The sequence below is a fragment of the Cynocephalus volans genome, chromosome 14 (assembly GCF_027409185.1).
Source record: "Cynocephalus volans isolate mCynVol1 chromosome 14, mCynVol1.pri, whole genome shotgun sequence".
NCBI classification, from domain to species: Eukaryota; Metazoa; Chordata; class Mammalia; order Dermoptera; family Cynocephalidae; genus Cynocephalus; species Cynocephalus volans.
In genome coordinates this window covers 70,843,430-70,863,286 of record NC_084473.1, presented here as the reverse complement: position 1 = coordinate 70,863,286, position 19,857 = coordinate 70,843,430, and the positions used below count along the sequence as shown (strand labels likewise).

Below are 19,857 nucleotides of genomic sequence, written 5' to 3'. Positions count from 1 at the left end.
CTTTCTCTCTGTTAATGTATTAAAATTCAATCAGACATCACCTCCTCCAGGAAGTTCTGATACCCTCCTAATCAGGGTCAGATTCCCCATTTTTATATCAGTGTCCAAATATTCTACTTTTTCAAAAAATATTTAAAAGATATGGAGTCCTCAAAATGAATACAAGGGGGCAAGTAATAAGTTCTCATAAAAACTATAGGAAACAGACTTCACACGATTGTTAACTCTAACTTTGTGTCTCCCAGTCAGGACTGTGGTCTCTACTGAAGTTACCTGGTGGATAGTGCTATCAGCCACGTTCGCTGGACAATGCCACTCCCTCCCCCAGACCTTGACCATGCTCCAGGCAAAGATGTTCTTCTTGTGGCCACTTCTTTAGGGCAGGATAATCAACTGGTTAAAAATACAGCATCTCTGTGAAGGTACCTCCTAAAATATGTCTCCTAACCTTCTGCTTTTGCTGCGGTTTTGTCTCTTCAGCTTCCTGTCGGCTGCTCTTCAGAGACATTAGGATGACACTTAAAGGCTAACACAGACTGTTTCCTCATCCATAAAATGATGATTAGATGATCTCAAAGGATGCTTTCCCACTAAAAAGTCCTTTGGACTCATTTTTTGCTCCTCTTGGGAATTTCACCGTTACTGTGAATAGACAACGTACACAAAGGCCCTAGCCAACAGTCTCCACAGCTCGCTGTCCTGTCTCTGACTACGGTGTTACAGGATGGTGAGGGGGATCCGCACCCACATATCCCCTGCAATAATTCAATATAGAACTTCAACTGGTGCTCAACTTTCTCAGAACTTCAACTGTGTTCAATTTTCTCAAAATGGCACATATCATACTACCTTTTGGAGGAAGGCATTTCCTTTTCTATCTTCTAAATTAACTTATTTGAAGCTTCAGGTAGTGCCCTTAATTCTAGTATTTCAAGATTCAGGAAAGAAATCCACATGAATCCCATCCAGACCTTCAGAAACCCATAATTTGTATATAAGGGTAAAAACAATGCTCTTGTTATTCAGGTTTTTGGTTCACCGGTGATGCCCATATTGTCCAAAATTGCTTATTTGGGAAAAATTACCAAAGAACTTGAATAATAGGTTTCTTTTCCTATGCTATAAGAACTTTTGATGCTTTTATAAAGTTGTTCCCATAGTTTATTATTAATTGTGTATTATGAGTGCTTAACGGAGTCTCCAAATTTCACTGTCACTGCTACGCACAACTCTCTCATATTAATCTGCAATCCACACCTCTTTGCCTACCACTGGTGAGGTGATGAGTTTCCGGAACATGGAATGGTCCCCATCTAACATTAATCCCAGAGTGAGCACCTTTACTTCTTTTTTTTTTTTTTTTTTTTTTATAAGAATATGCTTTTATTTCACACCTACTATCCTTTGTGATACTGTCATACATTTTTTTTTTTTTTAAAATTTTATTTTGTCGATATACATTGTAGCTGATTAATGCTCCCCATCACCAAAACCTCCCTCCCTTCTCCCTCCCCAAGCACCTTTATTTCTAAACCTTGTCCTGAGCTCAAATTCACAAATTCTGCCATACCAGCTGATGAACCACCTGTCTGGGCATGGGGGCTCCACACACTTCAGGAAAACAGAATGGTTTTCCCTAACACGAACCTCAAGCCCTCCAGAAGCTGTTTCAGAGCAAATATCTTCTTCTTTGGCACTCTTCATTCTACCTACCATTGTTTTCCTTAGGACTCCTTTCTCAGATGACCAGTTTCAATCACAATGGCGTGGTGATTAAGAGTCCAACTGCCTAGGTTCAAATCTCACTTCTGCCATTTCTGTGTTCTTGGTAAATTACTTAATCTAACTTCTGTTTCCTCATCATTAAAATGGAATCACTGACAGTACTCGCCTCATATAGCCATTATGAGGATTAAATGAGGTGGGGAATGTAAAGTACTTGGCACAGTGCCTGGAACAGAGCAAGTGTTCCACAGATACTATGGTTATTGTTCTCAACAACTTCCTAACTGGTCTCCTGCCACAGGTTATCGTCCTCCACCCATCCATCTTCCATGTTACTGCTAGGGTGCACTTTCAAAAATGTTTCTTGATTATAAAACACATATTTCATTATAGAGAAGTCAGAAAACATGAGGGAAAAGTCACCCACAATCTGACCATAGAGACAAGCACTGTTGATATATTTCCTTCTAATCTTTTTTCTAATTTTTTTAAACCTGGGAGAGATGATCATTTATATACTATTTGTTTCTGCCATTTTCACCTATGCATTTTCCTATAATTTAACATTTAACAACCAAGGTTCTAATTGTTTAGAATTAGATACAAATATTTTATTTATATTAAATACAAATAAAATACAATTTGGAACAATACATAATTGGTGGTGATAGGAATCTCTGTTCCCCTTATCTCTCACCCAGTAACCCTGCTCTTCCTATTTAAAAGATATGGAGTCCTCAAAATGAATACAAGGGGGCAAGTAATAAGTTCTCATAAACACTACAGGAAACAGACAAGGCAACGGCTGCCAACGCCACCACGGCTGGGCTGTCCCAATGTTGACAGCCCACTGCCTGCACGTTTGCTCACTGGCTCAAAGCTGAGATGCGTCCTCTCTGGTGGAGGATCCTCGGGCCCGAGGACTGCAGGAGACCACTGAGGTTTCAGGTCTACCCCCTTGCTACTAGAGCCTACCGTCCCCGCAAGCTCGCTCCCTGCTGCCCCAAGACTGTGCTCATGCAGTCCCTGGTCTAGAGTGGCTGCCTTCTTGCCTCTCCCCATCTGTCTTCACTACATTTTTTCAAAATCCAGCTCTGAACAGGTTTCCTAAACCAAGCATTACCCTCCGTGATGCCAACCAAGCCTGGTGTTACAGGGCACCAAGCGTGGTGTTTGTTACAGGGCTCTCTAACAACAGCCATTTCCACGTGCAGCACAGGCCTCGAAGGCAGAAGGCACCCAGAGGACCCTTGTTGAATGGGCAACTGGATATGTATTGTCTGTTTATTTTGCCTCCTCAAGTAAATCACTAAGTCCTTCAGTGATGAACCATTTCTCTTAATTTTTTATCCTTATTGGTAGTAATACAGGGCTAGGTAATCAACAAATGATTGATAAAGAAATAGCTAACACTTTTCTTCCTTTACAACATATATGTTTTTATTTCTTTTCCTTGCCTTATGGACTTGATAGGCTTGATAACAGTTCACACTCATAGTCCTTACTATGTGCCAGACACAATCTTAAGTGCTTTACACATATTAACTAATTTAATCCTCACAACAGCCCTGGTGAGGCACTATGATGATTTTCATTTTATGCATGAAGCAAGTGAGTCACCGACAGCTCAGGTAAAGTACCCAAGCTTTCCCATCTAGTAAGTGATGGAGTTGGAATTCAAATATAAAAATGAGTTTGACCCAACATAATATACATACAATTGAGTACAACAATTAAAATATTAAGGATCAGCTGATGTCTTAAACACTAGGTGAGGATATCTCCTACCTTGGAGGGGGAGAAACACCTAATGAGGCACTAAACGCAGGAAGATGAGACAGACAAGTGCAAACACAAGAGAGAACAGGGCTAAGAGGGGAAGGGAGGTGGGGGAGGGGCAATTCCTATGATCAGAACCAGTTTCCCCCAAAATACTGGGAAGTAAGGGGGCCCTCAAAGTCATATCCTCACTAGTCGTATCCAAGAATGAACAGGGTTGGGGCAACCACAACCTCGGAGCATGTCTGTGAACATTAGGCAGGACCTCCACATCTGTTCACACCCAGACAGAAGCACTACGGCCAATTTTCCCTTGTTCATCAAGTAACTCCTTGTCACAGACCCCTCTGCCTGTGCCCCAGGAGAGTCTGGGGAGGCAGAGTAGGCAGAACAACCCAGCTTTTCTTCACTGACTGGGACACAACATCCCAACAAATCATGTCATTTACTTGATATTTACGTATTTTAACAAGTAGAGAAGTCAGCCTTTTCCTAGGATCTGTTTGTGTATCATAAAATCACAAGAATTCAACATGCTCATCACCAGCATCGATATGTTTTTGTCAACACCAGAAACGCAGATCTCTTTTACAAAACGCTCCATAAACAGCGGAGAACTGGAGCCAAGCGTGGACTGGAACTCACCACTGCATCTGTGGCCTCCCAGAGACACGCACGTGGGAGCAGTCGTGTGCCCTGCTTTTACTCCAGAGACCCAGAAACTGACTCAGCTCCTCAGCGCTCATACCCAGGGCACAGCTTCAGCTACCACCCGCAAGCTATCTCCATCCAAGCCCGAAACTCAGACCCCAATCTCCAGACTCTCAGCCACTTTATACTCAGCTTGCCCACACGGAACTCATCGAGTTTGTGCACCACCAATGCAGAGAAATGAGATGTCCCCATTGCCGCCTCTCTCCACTCCCTGCTCTTTCAGGCCAAGCCCTTGTCATTTCCGCCCTGGCTTCTAACACCAGCTTTCTTACAGTTCCCCCACCAGTCTTTCCTCTTCACCACAAGCCAGAACAGTCCCTCAAAGCACAAGGTGACAGGGCACTCACTGCCTGCTTAAAAACACTCAGGAGCTCACTATTACCTACAGGATCAAGTCAAACTCCTGGCCTTGGCTCCCTGGGCCCTGCACGACCTGGACCCTCCCTACTCCTGAGGCCGCCTTTTGCTCATCTCCACACTTACCCATCCCCTTCTGCTCTTGCCAGATCAAGAAGAGTCCAAGTAAGTCCCACCCTCCCACAGCCACTAAGCTGTTGCCCGAGATACTCTCTTCATAGAATGTCTCCTTTTCTTCCTCATGGCCCTGCAGGGGTCAGCACAAGCACCACCTTCTGGGGGAAGGCCTACGTGGTGCCTTCACCATGGCACACACCACACAGTATCATTATCAGCTGCCTTCGGTGTCTTTTCCACCAACTGATGAACTCATCTCTGTTCTCAGGACCTGGTGAGGTGGTTAGCACACAGCAAATGTTTGCCACATGAAAGACAGAGACTAGAATTCCAAGCCCACCAGGCCATGGCCCTTTGCCCTTCCTTAATACCCAGGCAGACTCACCAACGCAATCGCAGGTGGGAAACTCAGCCTGGGCTCTCTTGGCGGGTGTGTCCAGTAGGCTCTTGGTGGGTGTGTCCAAGTACTTGAGAGGTGACTCCAAGAAGCCACTGAGGGTGGGTGTGAGTGGGTTCTCGACCTTGGTGGGTGTGGCCTCCTGGCTTCCCTCCTCTGAATGGAAGCAGGTGGTTGAGAGCACTGTCACAGCCCCCGAAGACTCGATCTTGATTTGCTTAGGGGAGCGGGTAGCAAAAGGGCTCTCAGGGGCTGGGAGGCATGTTGGCTGGTTCTCGGTGTCCTGAATGGGTATAGAAGGGGGGCCAGGAAGCCCAAAGCTATCCCCAAATTCAGCCTCAAACTGCCGGATGAGCTCTTCCAGCTTGTCATCTGCAGGGGGAAGAAGGCTGGTGGAGCCTGGTTGCAGGGTTGCCATGGGGCTGGGGGACCTCATTTCCTGAGTAGGGGGCAGCAGGCTGTCCCCAGAGGGACTAGGTGCAAATAGCGCAAGAGAAGGTTCTGGGGGCAGGGAGACAGCAGAGCCCTGTGAGGTGGGGAGAGGGGCAGGTGGATTTGCCTGCTCTTCCTCAGAGGTTGGGGGCCTCAGCCCTTCCAGGACAATCTGCCGAAGAGGCGGGAAGAGGGGCTGAGTTTCCCGCGGCCTAGACTTCTTGATTTGAATGGGCTTTCGGACACCAGGCTTGATCCCAGGGGCAGCTTTCTCCACTCCCACAGGGCCTCCAGCTGGTGTCAGGGGCTTCTTCTTCTTCTCCTTGGGTGGTCTGTCTGGTGGCCGTGGGGCAGATGAGCTCGGTGGGCCCCACCAGCCGGGAGCAGGTGGCTCTGAGGCAGGGGGGAAGGAGGCATCGTGGGCCTGTTCTAGGAAGAGACTGCGCTTATGGTGAAGGTGATGCTGCAGGGCGGTCTGGGCCTTCTGGTGGGTGCTGGGCTCCGAGGATGGTGTGGGAATCTCCCTCTGGACAGTGGGGGATGGGGCTGGGGCTGGGGCTGGGGAAGAAGATGGTACCTCCACCTTGACCTTGGGCTTGGTGGGCAGGACCTCAGGCCGCTTGAATACTGACTGGATGTAATCACTGGCGCTGCCCAATAACTGTTCCAGCTCAGCCATGGGGTCAGGGCTTGGGCGGGGCATGGGCCAGGAGCTCCGGGGAGTTGCTGGTGGGGTGTCGGTGCCCCAGGCTTCAGGAAACTCAGTTCTAGGAGTTGCCGGAGGGAAGGCAGGACTGTCAGAAGCAAAAGATGAGTGTTCTTCCGGGGAGACTACAGACCATGATGGGGCCCGGAGGTAGGACTGGGGAGATCTGAAAGGGGCAGGAGGGGACAAGGCCTCAGGAAGGGGGCAAGAAGCCTGGGAGGTGGAGTGAGAAGGCTGAGGGAGGGCAGAGGAGAGCTGAGTGAGGGCCTCGATGGCGATGGCGGTCTGCAGGCTGATGTTCTTTTCCTTGGCTATGCTCAGGGCACTCTGGGACAGGGGCAGGCCCTCTGGGGGAGGTATCTGAGGGACCTCAGAGCCGAGGAGTGGCCTGGTGCTTGGTGCTGGGAGGCCAGCCTCACCAGGAGGCAGAGTCCCTGCGAGTCTGGGCCGCTCCTCCCCTCCTTCCATGACCACAGACTTGATCTTCCCCTCCAGCCACTCGAGGTAGTCAGGGCATTCTGGGCCATCGCAATTGCAGTTGGGTGGTTTCATGCCATGCCGTGCAAGGGCCAGGGCTGTCTGCAGTGTGTCAAGGTCTTCGCTGCCAACAGAGCAGCCCTCAGGCCCTGGCTGGGGTACCCTGCTGTTGTTGTTCCCAGCCTCGCGACTCATCTCACGGTTGAAGGTTTCATAGAGCCGGGTGCTAAGGGCCCCATAAGAGGACACAGCTTCGGCCACAGCCGAAAAGGCCACCAGATCGTGGGCATCTTCCAGGCGAGCAGTGTGAGCTGGACCTGAGGCAGCGTCCCAGTCGGGCTTCTGGTCTACCCGCCAAGGACCCCCAGCCCCGAGCAGGCTGGGTCCAGCGGGCTCTCTAGCACCATTGACCGGCGCCCCTGAGGCGCTTAGCTGCCGTGAGTCCGCATGGTACACTGGCCCTGAGTCCATCTGACCTGGAACAGGTCCATCAACTGGGCTGAGCTCTGAGCCTGTCTGGGGAGAGAGAGAAGGGAGAGGGAAAAAAAAGGAAAATGATGAACCACACTATTTGAAAAGCACTGCCCTGCTTCACATCACTTAGATGCACATGAAAACCCTGCTTTTCTTGCAAATTCTTTCTGTGGTACTTCCTGGACCTCAGTTCATCTTCTCATGTCTCCGTTCCCTAGCAAGCTTCACCAGCAGAAATGGGACGATCTTTAAGAGATCCTAATGTAGAGTTCTCAGTGTTGCTCAGACCCTTTAAAGCCTCAGATTGATCATACCGATGAGACGCCCCCAAAACCACGGTTACAAAAAAATGGTCATAACTCATAATGACCAGAGTCACACGGGGACCATGTTTATTTCGTTTTTGTCAAGAGGGGAAAAAAGCTAACCAAGCCCAGCATGTAACCACTTGCTATCAGTGTGAAGTGTGTATGTGCGTGCGTGTCGTTCGGGGGGAGGGGGAAGAGAAAGAGCAGCTTCTATGAACAAATTCAGCCTGGACTAGGGGTTAGCCATAGCTTCCTAGTGGGAAGGAACCCACAGTTCTTTTCTCTCCCCATTACTGTCCTCACTTAAACGCAGGATGAGCTCAGAGAGCTTGCGATAGATCACATTTCTGCACAGTGCCCCGGGCCTGAGGGAAACACTGATGATCCCACATAGTGTGCATTTAGCCCTGTGCCAGTCATGCCAATGACAAGCTAGTTGGGAGAAAGAGTCAGGCCTCTCCACAAGCCCAGGAGACACCACTGTACACCGATGTCCACAAAAGCACACAACAGAGGAAGGCATGAGAGGAAGGGGGACAGAAGGGCCCAGCCCAGCAAGATAATACAAAGATGCAAAACTGAGTTTGCAAGAATCATCCCTCAGGAAAGGAAAGCTCTTCCTTGCTGCAGAATGCCAAAAAAAGGTATAGAAGGCATGACAGATTGAGAAAGTCATCAGCGGATGCTACAAGTAGCAGGTAAAAGCTTGATGAGGTACAGGATATACAAATGGTCCCAAAGCATCTCCTTGAAGATTATTTAATTACAGTAGTAACTTTATAGTGAACAAACTGGTGGATACCACCTTAACCAAATGACCAAGGTTGTCATCACCAATATCGGAACAGACAAAAATTACATGCCTCTTGCTATGATATGCCGAAAACTTAACACTCACATAGAACTCCTGCCAAAAATGTACAACCTGAGTCTAAACATGAGGAAATGGCAGAAGAACCCAAATTGAAGGGCATTCTAGAAAATGCCTGGATTGTGCTCTTCAAAAATTTCTAAGTGAAGAAAGACAGACAATCTTTTCTAGCTTACATGAGACCAGAAAAGACAGAACAGCTAAATGCACACAGATCGGTTAGATTTTAGACTGGGGGGAAACAGTAATAGAATATATTATTGGGACAATGAATGAAATTTGAATGTGCATGGGTAAGATAATATTGTGTATTCAATCTTAATTTTCTTGACTTGGATCATTAGACTATGGTGATGTAAGAACATTCTTGTTTTTAGGACGCACACACTGAAGTGTTTAGGGATAAAGAGACACAGTATTTCCAACTTAACTTCAAATAGTTCAGAAAAAATTACATGCATGTACAAAAATATACACATATAGAGAAAAAGATAAAGCAAATGAGGCAAAATGTAAACATTTTGGGTATGTGGGAGTCTCAGATAGTATTCCTGCAACTTTTCAATAAGTTTTAAAATTCTATCAAAATAAAAAGCTAAAAAATAAATTGGTCCCTCAGGGAGAACTCAAAGTGTTTTAAACAGATGTCTAAAATGATGCTAGTCCCAAGACTGTCAGACATGGCCATCGTGGGCTCCAAAATGGTGGTGGGGAACTGGGATTGCGATCACCTGTGGGAGGTGAACAGAGGCCCCTGCTTGCAGGTCCTGCCTCATTCTTGTCACTGCCCCCATTCTGGCCACAAACGACCCTCGTGCTTTTCTAACAGGCCATGTTCTCTGATGTCACTGAGCTTTGCATACACAGTTCTCATTTCCTGGAATGCCCTTCCCAGCCTTTTCAAGGGGCCACCCCGGTGTATCCTTTAAGCATCAGCTCGATGTCACCTCCTCCCCTACATAGTCGACAGAATTATCTGTGCCTCCTGCTCCTGGGTTCCCAAGGCACCTCTATTAGAGTTCATCACATGCCACTACTATTTGTTCAGGCAGCTGCCTCCCCACCAGATGGTAGTTCCCGCAAGGCATGGTCCCAAATCTTAATGACTCCGTGCCTCCTGCCCACAGCTGGTGTAGTAATGCACTCTCACATGAATGAAAGGCCTCCCATTCCCCACAGGCCATGGAATGTGCCAGCCTAGCCTTGACCTTGGTAGAAGACTACCTTTCAGACATCTAGGAATGTGGCTGAACACCCAGCATTCCCTCCCTTCTTTCTTAGAAACCTAAACTAATATGACTAACAAAGGCTACAAAATCTGAAGGAGTCAAATTTTAAATGCTTATGTATAAAAGACAGAAGAAGCATGTATAACCAACGAGAAACATGAGCGAGTAGTGTGGATTTACAAAAACAGTGTCAGGAAGACTGATGCTGCATGAGCTGAGGCTTCCCCAAAATGGTCAAGACAACTAAAAGGGATTTAAAAAGTTATTTTTGGTGTGTGAATAAGAACAAGGACGAGCTAGGCCAGTTCTCGCGCCTCTGAACTCTGGGGAGGAAAATGCTTTGGGACCAAAAAGAGAGGAAAGGGAAAAGTAGACAGGTGTATGAAGGAAGCGAAGTCAGCATGGTGGGGGGGGGAGGGGAGGATTTAAGGATTCCAGTTTCCCCGTCAAGGGATCCCATTTCTCATGTACCCATATTGGTACATTTCTCAACACTTGGAGGAAACTTGCCAACCGGAGAAGGTACCCACAGGAAAGAAAAGGGCAAATGTCACTCCCAACATTCAGTCCACTGAGTTTGAGAACAGGCCCAGGTAAGATTCCTGACTGGGTAAATAGAGGAACCACCAAGAGTTAGGTTCCACGGAAGGCATCAACCTGCCAATGTCCAACCAATTTTACCACTTTGTGTCATGTGGTCATTGGACCAGACGGGGAATACAGTGACTAACAGGTCATAAACCCAAGGGCTACAGGTCAAATTTACCACAGATCTGTTTTAGATGGTCTATACAGTGTTTTAGATGGTATTCAGTATAATGTTTTTGTCTGGCCAACATTCAAAAATCAAATTCTACATGAAACCCATATTTTCTTGAAGATCTATACTTCTACCTGGCAAATTTGTGTATAACTCAGCAGTGGCTACAGCTTACAAAGAATATAACTGCTCCAGCTCATGTCCAGCTTCACCACTCCACCACTTGGTTCTTGAAACCAAGGCCAGGGGTCAGGGATTACTTATTAATTGCCTGAATTAATTATCATTTCATTCACTTGTGTTACCTGCCAAGCCCCTGTAGGGCTTGCAACGTGGGCTGTAGATGCTCAAGTTTCATCAGGTCTACCACAACCAAGCCAGCTACAAAGAATTACAGGCTGGGAGGGCTAGCTCACCACGGGCTGAATGACCATGCTAAAGGGTACATGTGATGTATCAACTCGGGGGGGGGGGGTGTCTTTAGTGGCCTGCCACAGGGCTCTGTTCTTGGAACTGTTCTGTCCAACCTGCACACTTATTAAATAGGCAGATGTTGAAAATTGAAGGAATAAAGCTATGTTGAGTGACAGGAACAGGTGCCAAAAAGTCAACAGGCTTGAGAGAAAAAAATCTAACAGAGTAAATAGGGTCCTGTACGTAGGCCCTAAACCATGTCTGCACAAAATAAAGACGGGAGAAACACATAACAATGGCAGCAGTGCACATAAAAATGTCTTAGGAATCAGGAGGGGTAAAAAACTGAGAGCTAACTGATGGCACACTCCATACGAGGTGATGTGGCAGCTGCAAAGGATCTTATAACCCATGGTTTTTTCAAACTTTTGACTACCATCCACAGTAAGAAATATATTTTACACTGTGACCCACCATGCACTTATACATGACAAGTTTTGCAAAACAGCATTTCCTCTTACTAGATGCACTAATATATCTTTCTTCTTTCCTTCATTTTTAAATGGAGGTTGCAACCTTTTAAATTGATTTCACAGTCCACTAATGGGTCCCAACCCACAGTTTGACACACAAGCTATACTATGACCTAAACAGGACCTGCAGCCCAGACAGCAATAGCCCTGCTCTGCCCCAGGCAGTCCCCACCTGAACACAGGGGCCACACCCTCTGGGGGTACAGAAGAGAGTGGGCAGGACAGTTCATAAGAAGAACAGGTCCCTTTCGGTTCTGAAGGCCTGTCAATTGGGAAAAGAATTAGACTTGTTTTGAGTGGCCCTGAGGGGTGAAATTAGAAAACAGGTGAAGCCGTCAAGAGAACTTGGGCTCCGTTTAGGGAAGAATTTTCTTATTAGGAATACTCAGAAATGCACTAAACCAGGTCCCCTTAACAACGAGGGCGTAATACATTCTTATCAATAGAGACGTTGAAAAGGAACCAAGCAGTAACTTGGCAATTACTGGCCGGGAAGCAGGACTATGCTGGAGGAGGATGGAGGCCAGTTTAGGCCCACTCCTCCTTTTTGTTTTTTGGGTTTTTTTGGCGGCTGGCCAGTTCAGCAATCTGCACCCATGACCTCGGTGTTACAAGGCTGCACTCTAAACAACTGAGTTAACCTGCCAGCCCTAGGCCCTTTCAAAATCCCAGCTCAGACATGCTCCAACTCTAAAGCCCTCCACACTTCTCAATTCTCATTCCCCTCTGGGCTCTAGCAAACACTGCCATGAGGATGTCCTAAATGTCTGCTTTCTGTCTGTACTTCTCAACTGGCCTCCAGCTAGCTCCAACCCCTGGAACATACTACAAGCCCACAGAGAGTCTGCCTGCCTAAAACGGAATGGAACTCTCCCTCCCCACCTCCAGTAGCTCCTTTTCCAACTTTCCTATTTTTGCACTCACCAATGTTCCCAACCCAAACGTTACCCATGTTCTTCCAAATGTGCCTAGCCATCAGCTCCAAATAATTCTAAATGTGAACTGTCTCCCTATTCTATCTCCTTCCTTTCTATTCCTGCTCTTGTAACCTGGGCCTGTTTCTGTGTATGCACTTTTTAATTGTCCCACCTGACAGATGCTCCCTTAAACAACTCTTTGTACCCCCAAGCCCCCTTCCCCACTAAACACACACACACACACACACACACTTTCTCCACCCTACAATCTCTTGTTGCTGAATACACCTCCCCTCCCCTTGAGACTCCCAGCCACCAACATCATCACACTTCCTCATATTCCACCCTGCCTTCAACCTCAGATTTTAAGAGTGACATTTGTATGCATCAAGTACTCAGTATGCGTGCAGACTGTGTTTTCCAAAAACAGCTATTATAGTCCCTCCATCCCACATGCTGTATGACTTTGGCACTTCTCCCATGGAGAGATAGGGTCTGTGTTCTCTCTCCTTCAGTCTGGATGGGCTTGTGACAATGGTGGAAGTGACACAACATGACTTTCAAAGCTATATCTGTGTTATACTGTCACAAAAAGCAGTACAGCATCTACCTGGTTCTTTTGGGACACTCACTCTTGGAGCCTGGCCACCATGCTGTGAGGAAGCCCAAGCCACGTAGAGAGGACACATTCAAGACTCAGCCAGTACTCCTAGCTGATGTCCCAGCCAACAGCTGCCATCAACTGCCAAAAGTGTAGGTGAGGGAGTCCTTGGAGGATTCCAGCGCAGTAGTCAACTGACCTCCAGCTTTTAAGCCTTCCCAACTGAGACCCTAAATATCAAGGAACAGAGACAAGCTACCCACGCTGTGTCATTGCTGACTTCCTAATTGACAGAAACCATGAACATAATGATTGCTGTTTTATGCTACTGAATTTTGGGGTCATTTATTACCCAACAATAGACCAGACTCTATGTTTCAGGAACCTCAAGAAGTTTATAAGATGAAAGGGGAGAAACAGGCCTATAAACAAATGCCCTAAAGCATACCGGTGCTGTAAAAGCAGCACATTCCTGAGCCTGTGGGGGCAACGGGAGGAGGTGTCAATTCTGTCTGGGCAGGTGGGCTTGTGGGTGATTAGTAAGGTTTCATTTCAATGTAACCATTGGGATAAGCTTGAAAAATAGGCAGGTATTTTGAGAGAGGGGGAAAAAGGAAGAATTATAGATGGAAGGAATAGTATATGCAAAGGCACAGAATAAGCTGTTAAGTGCATCTTGATCATAAAGTGGGGGAAGTAGGTGTGTGGACCACAGCATCAACACAACAGAGAGGAGACTTACATTTCAGCGGGGGTGGGGGGCACATAGGTGTCCCTGCGGAGCACAGACTGCAGAGTTCAAGGCTAGTGACTCAAAGACCACTTAGGAGACTAATGCAACCACACAGATCAGTGACCAAGGCCTGAAATGAGGCACTAGCAGAGACACAGGTTATGGAGGTAATTGATTAAATGTAGTGGGTGAGACAAGGACAGAGTCAACCCCTTCCTGGTAAGTCGTCCTTGACCAATCCTGCCCACCGCAGAGCTGGTACCAGAGTCCACAGTCACCATGCACAGCCACACTGTGTTAGGGATCTGTTCATGAGCATATAAGCTCCTAGGAACAAGTCTTCTGTCACACCTTCAGAACCTAGCAAACTCCCCAGGACATGTTCAAAAAGATCTGCCATTTCTTCCTCCCAAAGGACCTTGCTGTACAAGCCTCATCACCCCTGTACTTTGAAAGACGACCCGTGGAAGCTCTAGGCAGAGTCAGCGATCTCTCTGCTATTATGGTGCTCTTCACAATGCACGCATGATAGAGAGTTTGCAAAGGCTGATGGATGCCATCAAGAATAGCTTTGCCACAAAGGACTTGGGAACCCAGCAGTGAACCTCAGAACAGTGCCTCTCCCCACCAAAATCTGTCTTTCAGAGAGAGGTCACCAAAGGTGCTGGTGCTGCCTTCTTACAGCCAACTTCAGGTGCAAAACCCCTCCCTGCTCTCTCTGGGACCCTCACACTCAACCCCTATAAGGCTTCTTTCTTGCCTCATAACATCACTAGAGAGCCCTAGCCCAACCAGGCTAGCTCTTCCCCAGTGTGGGGGTGTGCTCCCATCGTCAAGGGGTGCAGGGATTTGTTACCGGAAGATGGAGAGGTAATAAATGTTACTCAGACACAGAAATATCCTCCTCAAATCCAAGAAGAGACTAGACACTTCACCCCGCTTCGTAAAGAGTTGATGTATGAATATGGCATTGTCACCCCCAGTCACAACTCTCACCTTCAGAAGACTCCACGTCTTCCTCCAGGGGGCTAGGAGCCTCTACTGGAATCTGACCCTGCACCCTGCCCACTCAGGACTCCCACCTGCCTCCCCCTACTGTTAGCTCCCTTCATAGGCTCCCAAATCCCCACAGCTGGTCCCCCAGACACCTGCCAGTATTCAAAAACAGCAGCCATCCCTCCCACCTGAGGGGTTCTGGAGTCCCCCCGAATGCCAGGCAAGGCTGGAAATGTGTGGAACTCCACGCCCCAAACACCTCATTCGGTCAAGACCAGAGTGAGAGGTGCAGAAATGACACCAGGTTTCCCAAGTCTTTCCTGACTCTCAGAGTATCAACCAACTGAAACCAGATCAGCAATTCTTTATTAAAGGAAAAGAGAAGGGAGGAGGGTGGATAAAGAATATCATATTGAAAGAGCAAAGTCCTCATTGGCCATAAGTTCTTAGGGCCTCTAAGAAAGGGGAGATTAGAAGAGGAACAGAGTCCAGAGGCTGTTTTACTGACCATCAGCAGTTACACATCATGTTAGAAGAAACATGTCCAAGAAGGTGTTTTCAGCCAGAATGAACACGTCTGTAGTCAACCTCCTCAAAGGCCAGGGGCCCCTTCTCTACAGCAGATTCTCCAGGAGCGAATCCCCATAGGACTCCAAGCTAGTGGTGGCTGCTCCCCACTCAGCCAGTCAGTGAATCTCGCCAGTGCTTTCCCAGCCCCACACACTACTAGTCAGCTCCTCAGTTCCACCAGCAACTGTTCAAGGTGTTGAACCTTCCAGTCCCACCCTTTTTCCTCAGTCCTAGTGTTCAGCATCCACCTTAACACGAGGCCAATTCCTTCCACCCCTCTCCCAAACAGATGGCCCCACTCCCGCTAATAGCACGTAGGTTGTATTTATGGCAGGTTCTGTCTAGAGTTGATCAATTATTCATCTCGTAAGAGGATTCTCTCCTCTGGGATTTATTGACGAAACCAATCACAAGTGTAGAGAGAGACTTTTAAGGGAACTCTTGCAGAGGATGTGCACGTCTGCCTGTTTTTGCAAAGAGGGTATATATGTGTGTGCACATATGCTCTTTGGCTAACCCTGTCCTATGTCTGCACTCTCCACATCCAAACTGGCCCTCTCTGCAGATGGCAAATCCAGGAGGGTTATGTGTAACTTTCTGAGACTATCTTGTGTTGGCAGAGAGTGTTCTTGTTTGAGGGGAGGGGAGGTAGTGGTTCTTGTTGTTACTATGTAGACATCAGTAAAACATTTTAAAATCTAATTTTTTTCCCTACTACTAAATATAGAGATATAGCAGATCATTCAGTGATCAGCAAAAAGCTGAAATGGGCCTAATTCACTGAGGTTATCATATCTGGCAGAAACACAGGACTTTGTTCATGCCCTCTGACCTAACAGTAATTAATGTGGCTTCGAGGAAGAAAGGAAAAGGAGAAACCAGGAACAGTTTCTACATAATTCTGACAGAACACCCATATGATAGGCTGAGCATCATGCTAATCATTATACATTCATTTATCTCATTTAATCATCACAAACTCCAAGGCAGAGAGCATACACGAGGACACTGAACACAGGGAGGTTAAGTAACATTCCCAAGATTAGACAGCAATACAGAGGAACATAGCCATTTTTAACTACTAAGTACTCTTAAATCTCACTTCAGGAAATATAAAAATAAATAAGAAAATAGAAGAAATAAAAAAAAAGTCACACGTGCCAAAGATTTTCTCTGAAGCACTAATGGTAAGGAATTATAAACAACTTGAGTGCCTTGACAATAGGGGACTGGTTTTAAAATGTTATATTTTTTTCTTCATGAAAAGAAAATGGGGAACATATGAATAAATATTCACCTTTGTTAGTAATCAGATAAGTACAAATTAAGACCACAGTGAGATTTCATTTTATAGGATTTAAGAGAAGAATATTTAGTTCAAATATTGCTCCTACCACTTACTAGCTGGGTGACCTTAAGCAAGTTAATTTCTCCATGTCTCCATTTCCTCATGTGTAAATCAGGGATGATTAATAACAGTACCTACCTCACAAGGTTGTTATAAGGATTAAATAAATATACAAAGAGCACTTATAATAGTACCAGAGTATTTTAGCTTAATACCAAGTGCCAATAGGGTTTAGCAGTAATTTTTTCTTATACATCACTGGCAGGAAGGCAAAACATAACCATTTTGAAGAGGTTTGTGACACTCTTTTAATGATGGACATATACATACCCTATGACCCTGCAATTCCACTCCTAGAGAAACTCTGTACACATGCATTAGGAGACATGTATATAAATGTTCATAGCAGCCTTACTCATAAAAAAATCAAATTGTGGAAATGTTCTAAGTACCAAGGAACCATAGAATGGACAACAAAACACTACATACAGCAACACAAATGAATGAACCACAGGAACATGAATGAATCTCAGAGACTACACTGTAGGTTTGAAAAAAAAAAAAAAAGCAAGCCTGGAAAGACCACATATGTTCTGCTGATTCTGAAAAGGTCAAACGAATAAGTGAAATTAAATATACTGTATAGGAATACAAATGTATATAATGAAAACTTTAAAAAGCAAGGGAATGACAAACACAAAATTCAAGGTAACAGTTACCTCTGGAGGTGAAGAAAGGGGATAGGATTGGGGGGAAACATCCAGGTAGTTTCAGTGTTGTTAGCAATATTCTAGTTAACTTAGGTAGGGAGTTCACATGAGTTTATTATGATGCTTTATCTGTTTAACACATACAAAACACTAGGTCAACTATGTTTCAATTACTATGTAAAAGAAATTAAATAATATTTCATCAGTACATGTACAGCTGCTTTAAATGATAACGAATAAGTACATAAAAACACAGGGAAATGTGTTAAATGAAAAAAATGAAACACGAATGGACTTGTACTCATTAACTGGATGCTTTCTGAGGGTTTTTATGATGGGGAAGCGAAAACTATTTGAAATGGGAAAAAAAACCCAGGATTTAAAATATTGTCCAACTTAACAATTCAGTTCCATGAGCAATGCACGCCTGTGCACATACAAAACACCAAGGGGAAATACGCAGTGCTTACCCCTGGGCGGTAGAGAATGGGTATATTTTCTTGCTCATAGTCTCTAAAATGTATTTTAGGTATTTCATGTTTATTTAGAGGGAAAGGGATTTAGGAATAAAGCACCTGCAACACACCTGAAACTTTGTACAAACTATGTTTGCCTGTGAACAAGACGAGAAGGGAGCGTCAGGGAGAGGAATTTGTGGGGTTTTCCGCGCTAGTTCTGTTGCTAGAGAGTTGCTTGCGTGACAACACACAGATCACACACAGGCAGAAGACAAGAAAACTGAGAAAAACTCTAAACGATGAGGAGCCTTCTTGGAAGGGGATGATCGAGTCTGGGTGAGGTGCGGTGCAGAGCCTGAACTTGGACCAGAACTCCAAACTAAAGCCCGGCCACTCCGATCCACGCAGAGCCGCCCCTTGCGCAGCTCACCCCTCACAAGCAGCGGCGGGACGGGGCGAGGGCGAGCGAGCGAGCGCGGCCGCTCTGCGGGCTCCCCCGCCAGCCTCGGGGGCCGCGGCCAAGGAGTGGGATCCAGCTCTCCCGACGGAAGCCCCTGCCTCCAGCAGTCGTCGGCGGCCGGGCCAGAGGCGAGGAAATCGAGCCCGACCACATCAGAGGCCTGGCGAAGAGCAGCAGCAGCTGCCTCCGAAGCCGCCAGCACTCAGGAACCAGGTCATGACGCGGAGGCGGCTCCTCGGCCAGACTCAGCAAGAGCCCCGGCTCCCCTAACGCGCACGCACACGCACACACACGCACACACACACCCCTCCAGCGGCCGCTGGGGCCATGGCCCGAGCCACGCGGTGCACGTCCCACGGCCACAGCGGCCCCTCAGTTCCCAGCGAGGCGGGGCATGCCCACAGCCCCGCCCACCTGGCGGCTCAGCCCCACTTCTCACCACCCACCGCCTGCCCCAAGTCTAAAAGGCTAAGGAAATGAGAAAGCAAACACTGCTAACACCACAGTCCCCTGACAGAGAGCCAGTCCTTGGCCAATGGCCTCATGCAATTTCCCCAAAGGGGCCCCAAATCCCTCAAAACCCACTGGCAGTTCAGGTGTGTCAGAGGGGCCAGGGTTGGAGAAGGAGGAGATAGCACCTAAGGGATCTGGGTGCTGGTGCCAACTCTGGATCAAGGAAGCACTTCTATGTTCAAATGTAACCTTTTCAATTCTTCCTACAACTCAACACCCACTTTAGGGGGTGAGCAAATGAGACACAGAGAGGACAACTACCATACTCCAAGGTTCAACATTGGAGAGTGGAAAAGTCAGATCTGACATCCATCAGTAGTGGATGCCCACGACCTCCCAGCTGCCAGGGTTCTAACCACTCCCATGGAGAATGGGCTCCCACATTTGCAGGAAGGGCTCAATTAGTAATGGATTTCACCCTCTCACTAGAACCCCTGTCAAATGAGTGTGCCCCCACGCATTCCTTTCTCAATGACTCAAGAAGACAATTTTTTCATTCAAAGAAATTAATCTTTAAGCAACCACTCAAAAATCTGGAGGAAAATTAATTTTTGGCAGTGGAACATCCACCTCTCAGCCACAAGACCAAGTTCACACAGTGGACTAAGAAATGGGAAAGTGGGGTACCTGCCGTTTAGGGAAGCCTGCTGCTGTCCAGAAGGCAGGAAATTAGGGAGTGCAACTAAATTCTCTTTATCCTAAACCTCAACTCCAGGATAAAAGTAACAACACATCTCAGTTATCTGAAGCCACTGCTGGTCTGTTAGCCCAGAAAACTGAAAAGATGCCAGTAATTTGGGTCTTGTATGTTCACCTGAAAGTCCTGTCTGCAATGCTGGAGAAAAAGGGAAAGGAAACTTGGCCCCTCCTCAACCATTCTCTGCTCCCTGAGGGTCAGGGGTGATGAGCCAGCTGTGGGAGTCCTCGTCCCTCTAGACCACCCACCCACCTGTCCAGCCCCACACCTCCCTCCCAAGGTTTTTGTGAACCTGCTGTATCTCAGTCCTCCTCTATTTTCCTTTTCCTCCATCCCTCAACAGAGCTGCTCTCTACACTCCCACCCTTGCCCCTCTGATCTTCACTCTCCCCTTGGAAACCTCAACCACCCTCCACCGAAGGCCCACAGATCAGCCTGCACCAGGAACACAAAAGCTTCCTCCTTCCTCCACTGATCTCCAGCTACTAGACATGTTTTCACTATTAAAACCTAAATCAGCACTTGCCCCCTTTTTCCAGCAGCTCCTCCTCTGGACATCCC

General features: G+C 46.9%; 1 protein-coding gene across 2 annotated transcripts in view; it reads right to left on the bottom strand.

Annotated features, from left to right (window-relative positions):
* Nucleotides 1-19,857, bottom strand: part of TET3 (tet methylcytosine dioxygenase 3) — a 90,980-nt gene that overhangs the window by 37,603 nt on the left and 33,520 nt on the right. For both annotated transcript variants that reach the window (XM_063078370.1, XM_063078371.1), the window contains exon 3: nt 5,078-7,220. In XM_063078370.1, coding sequence (XP_062934440.1) covers nt 5,078-7,220 — 2,143 coding nt within the window. The remainder of the gene's footprint in view (nt 1-5,077; nt 7,221-19,857) is intronic.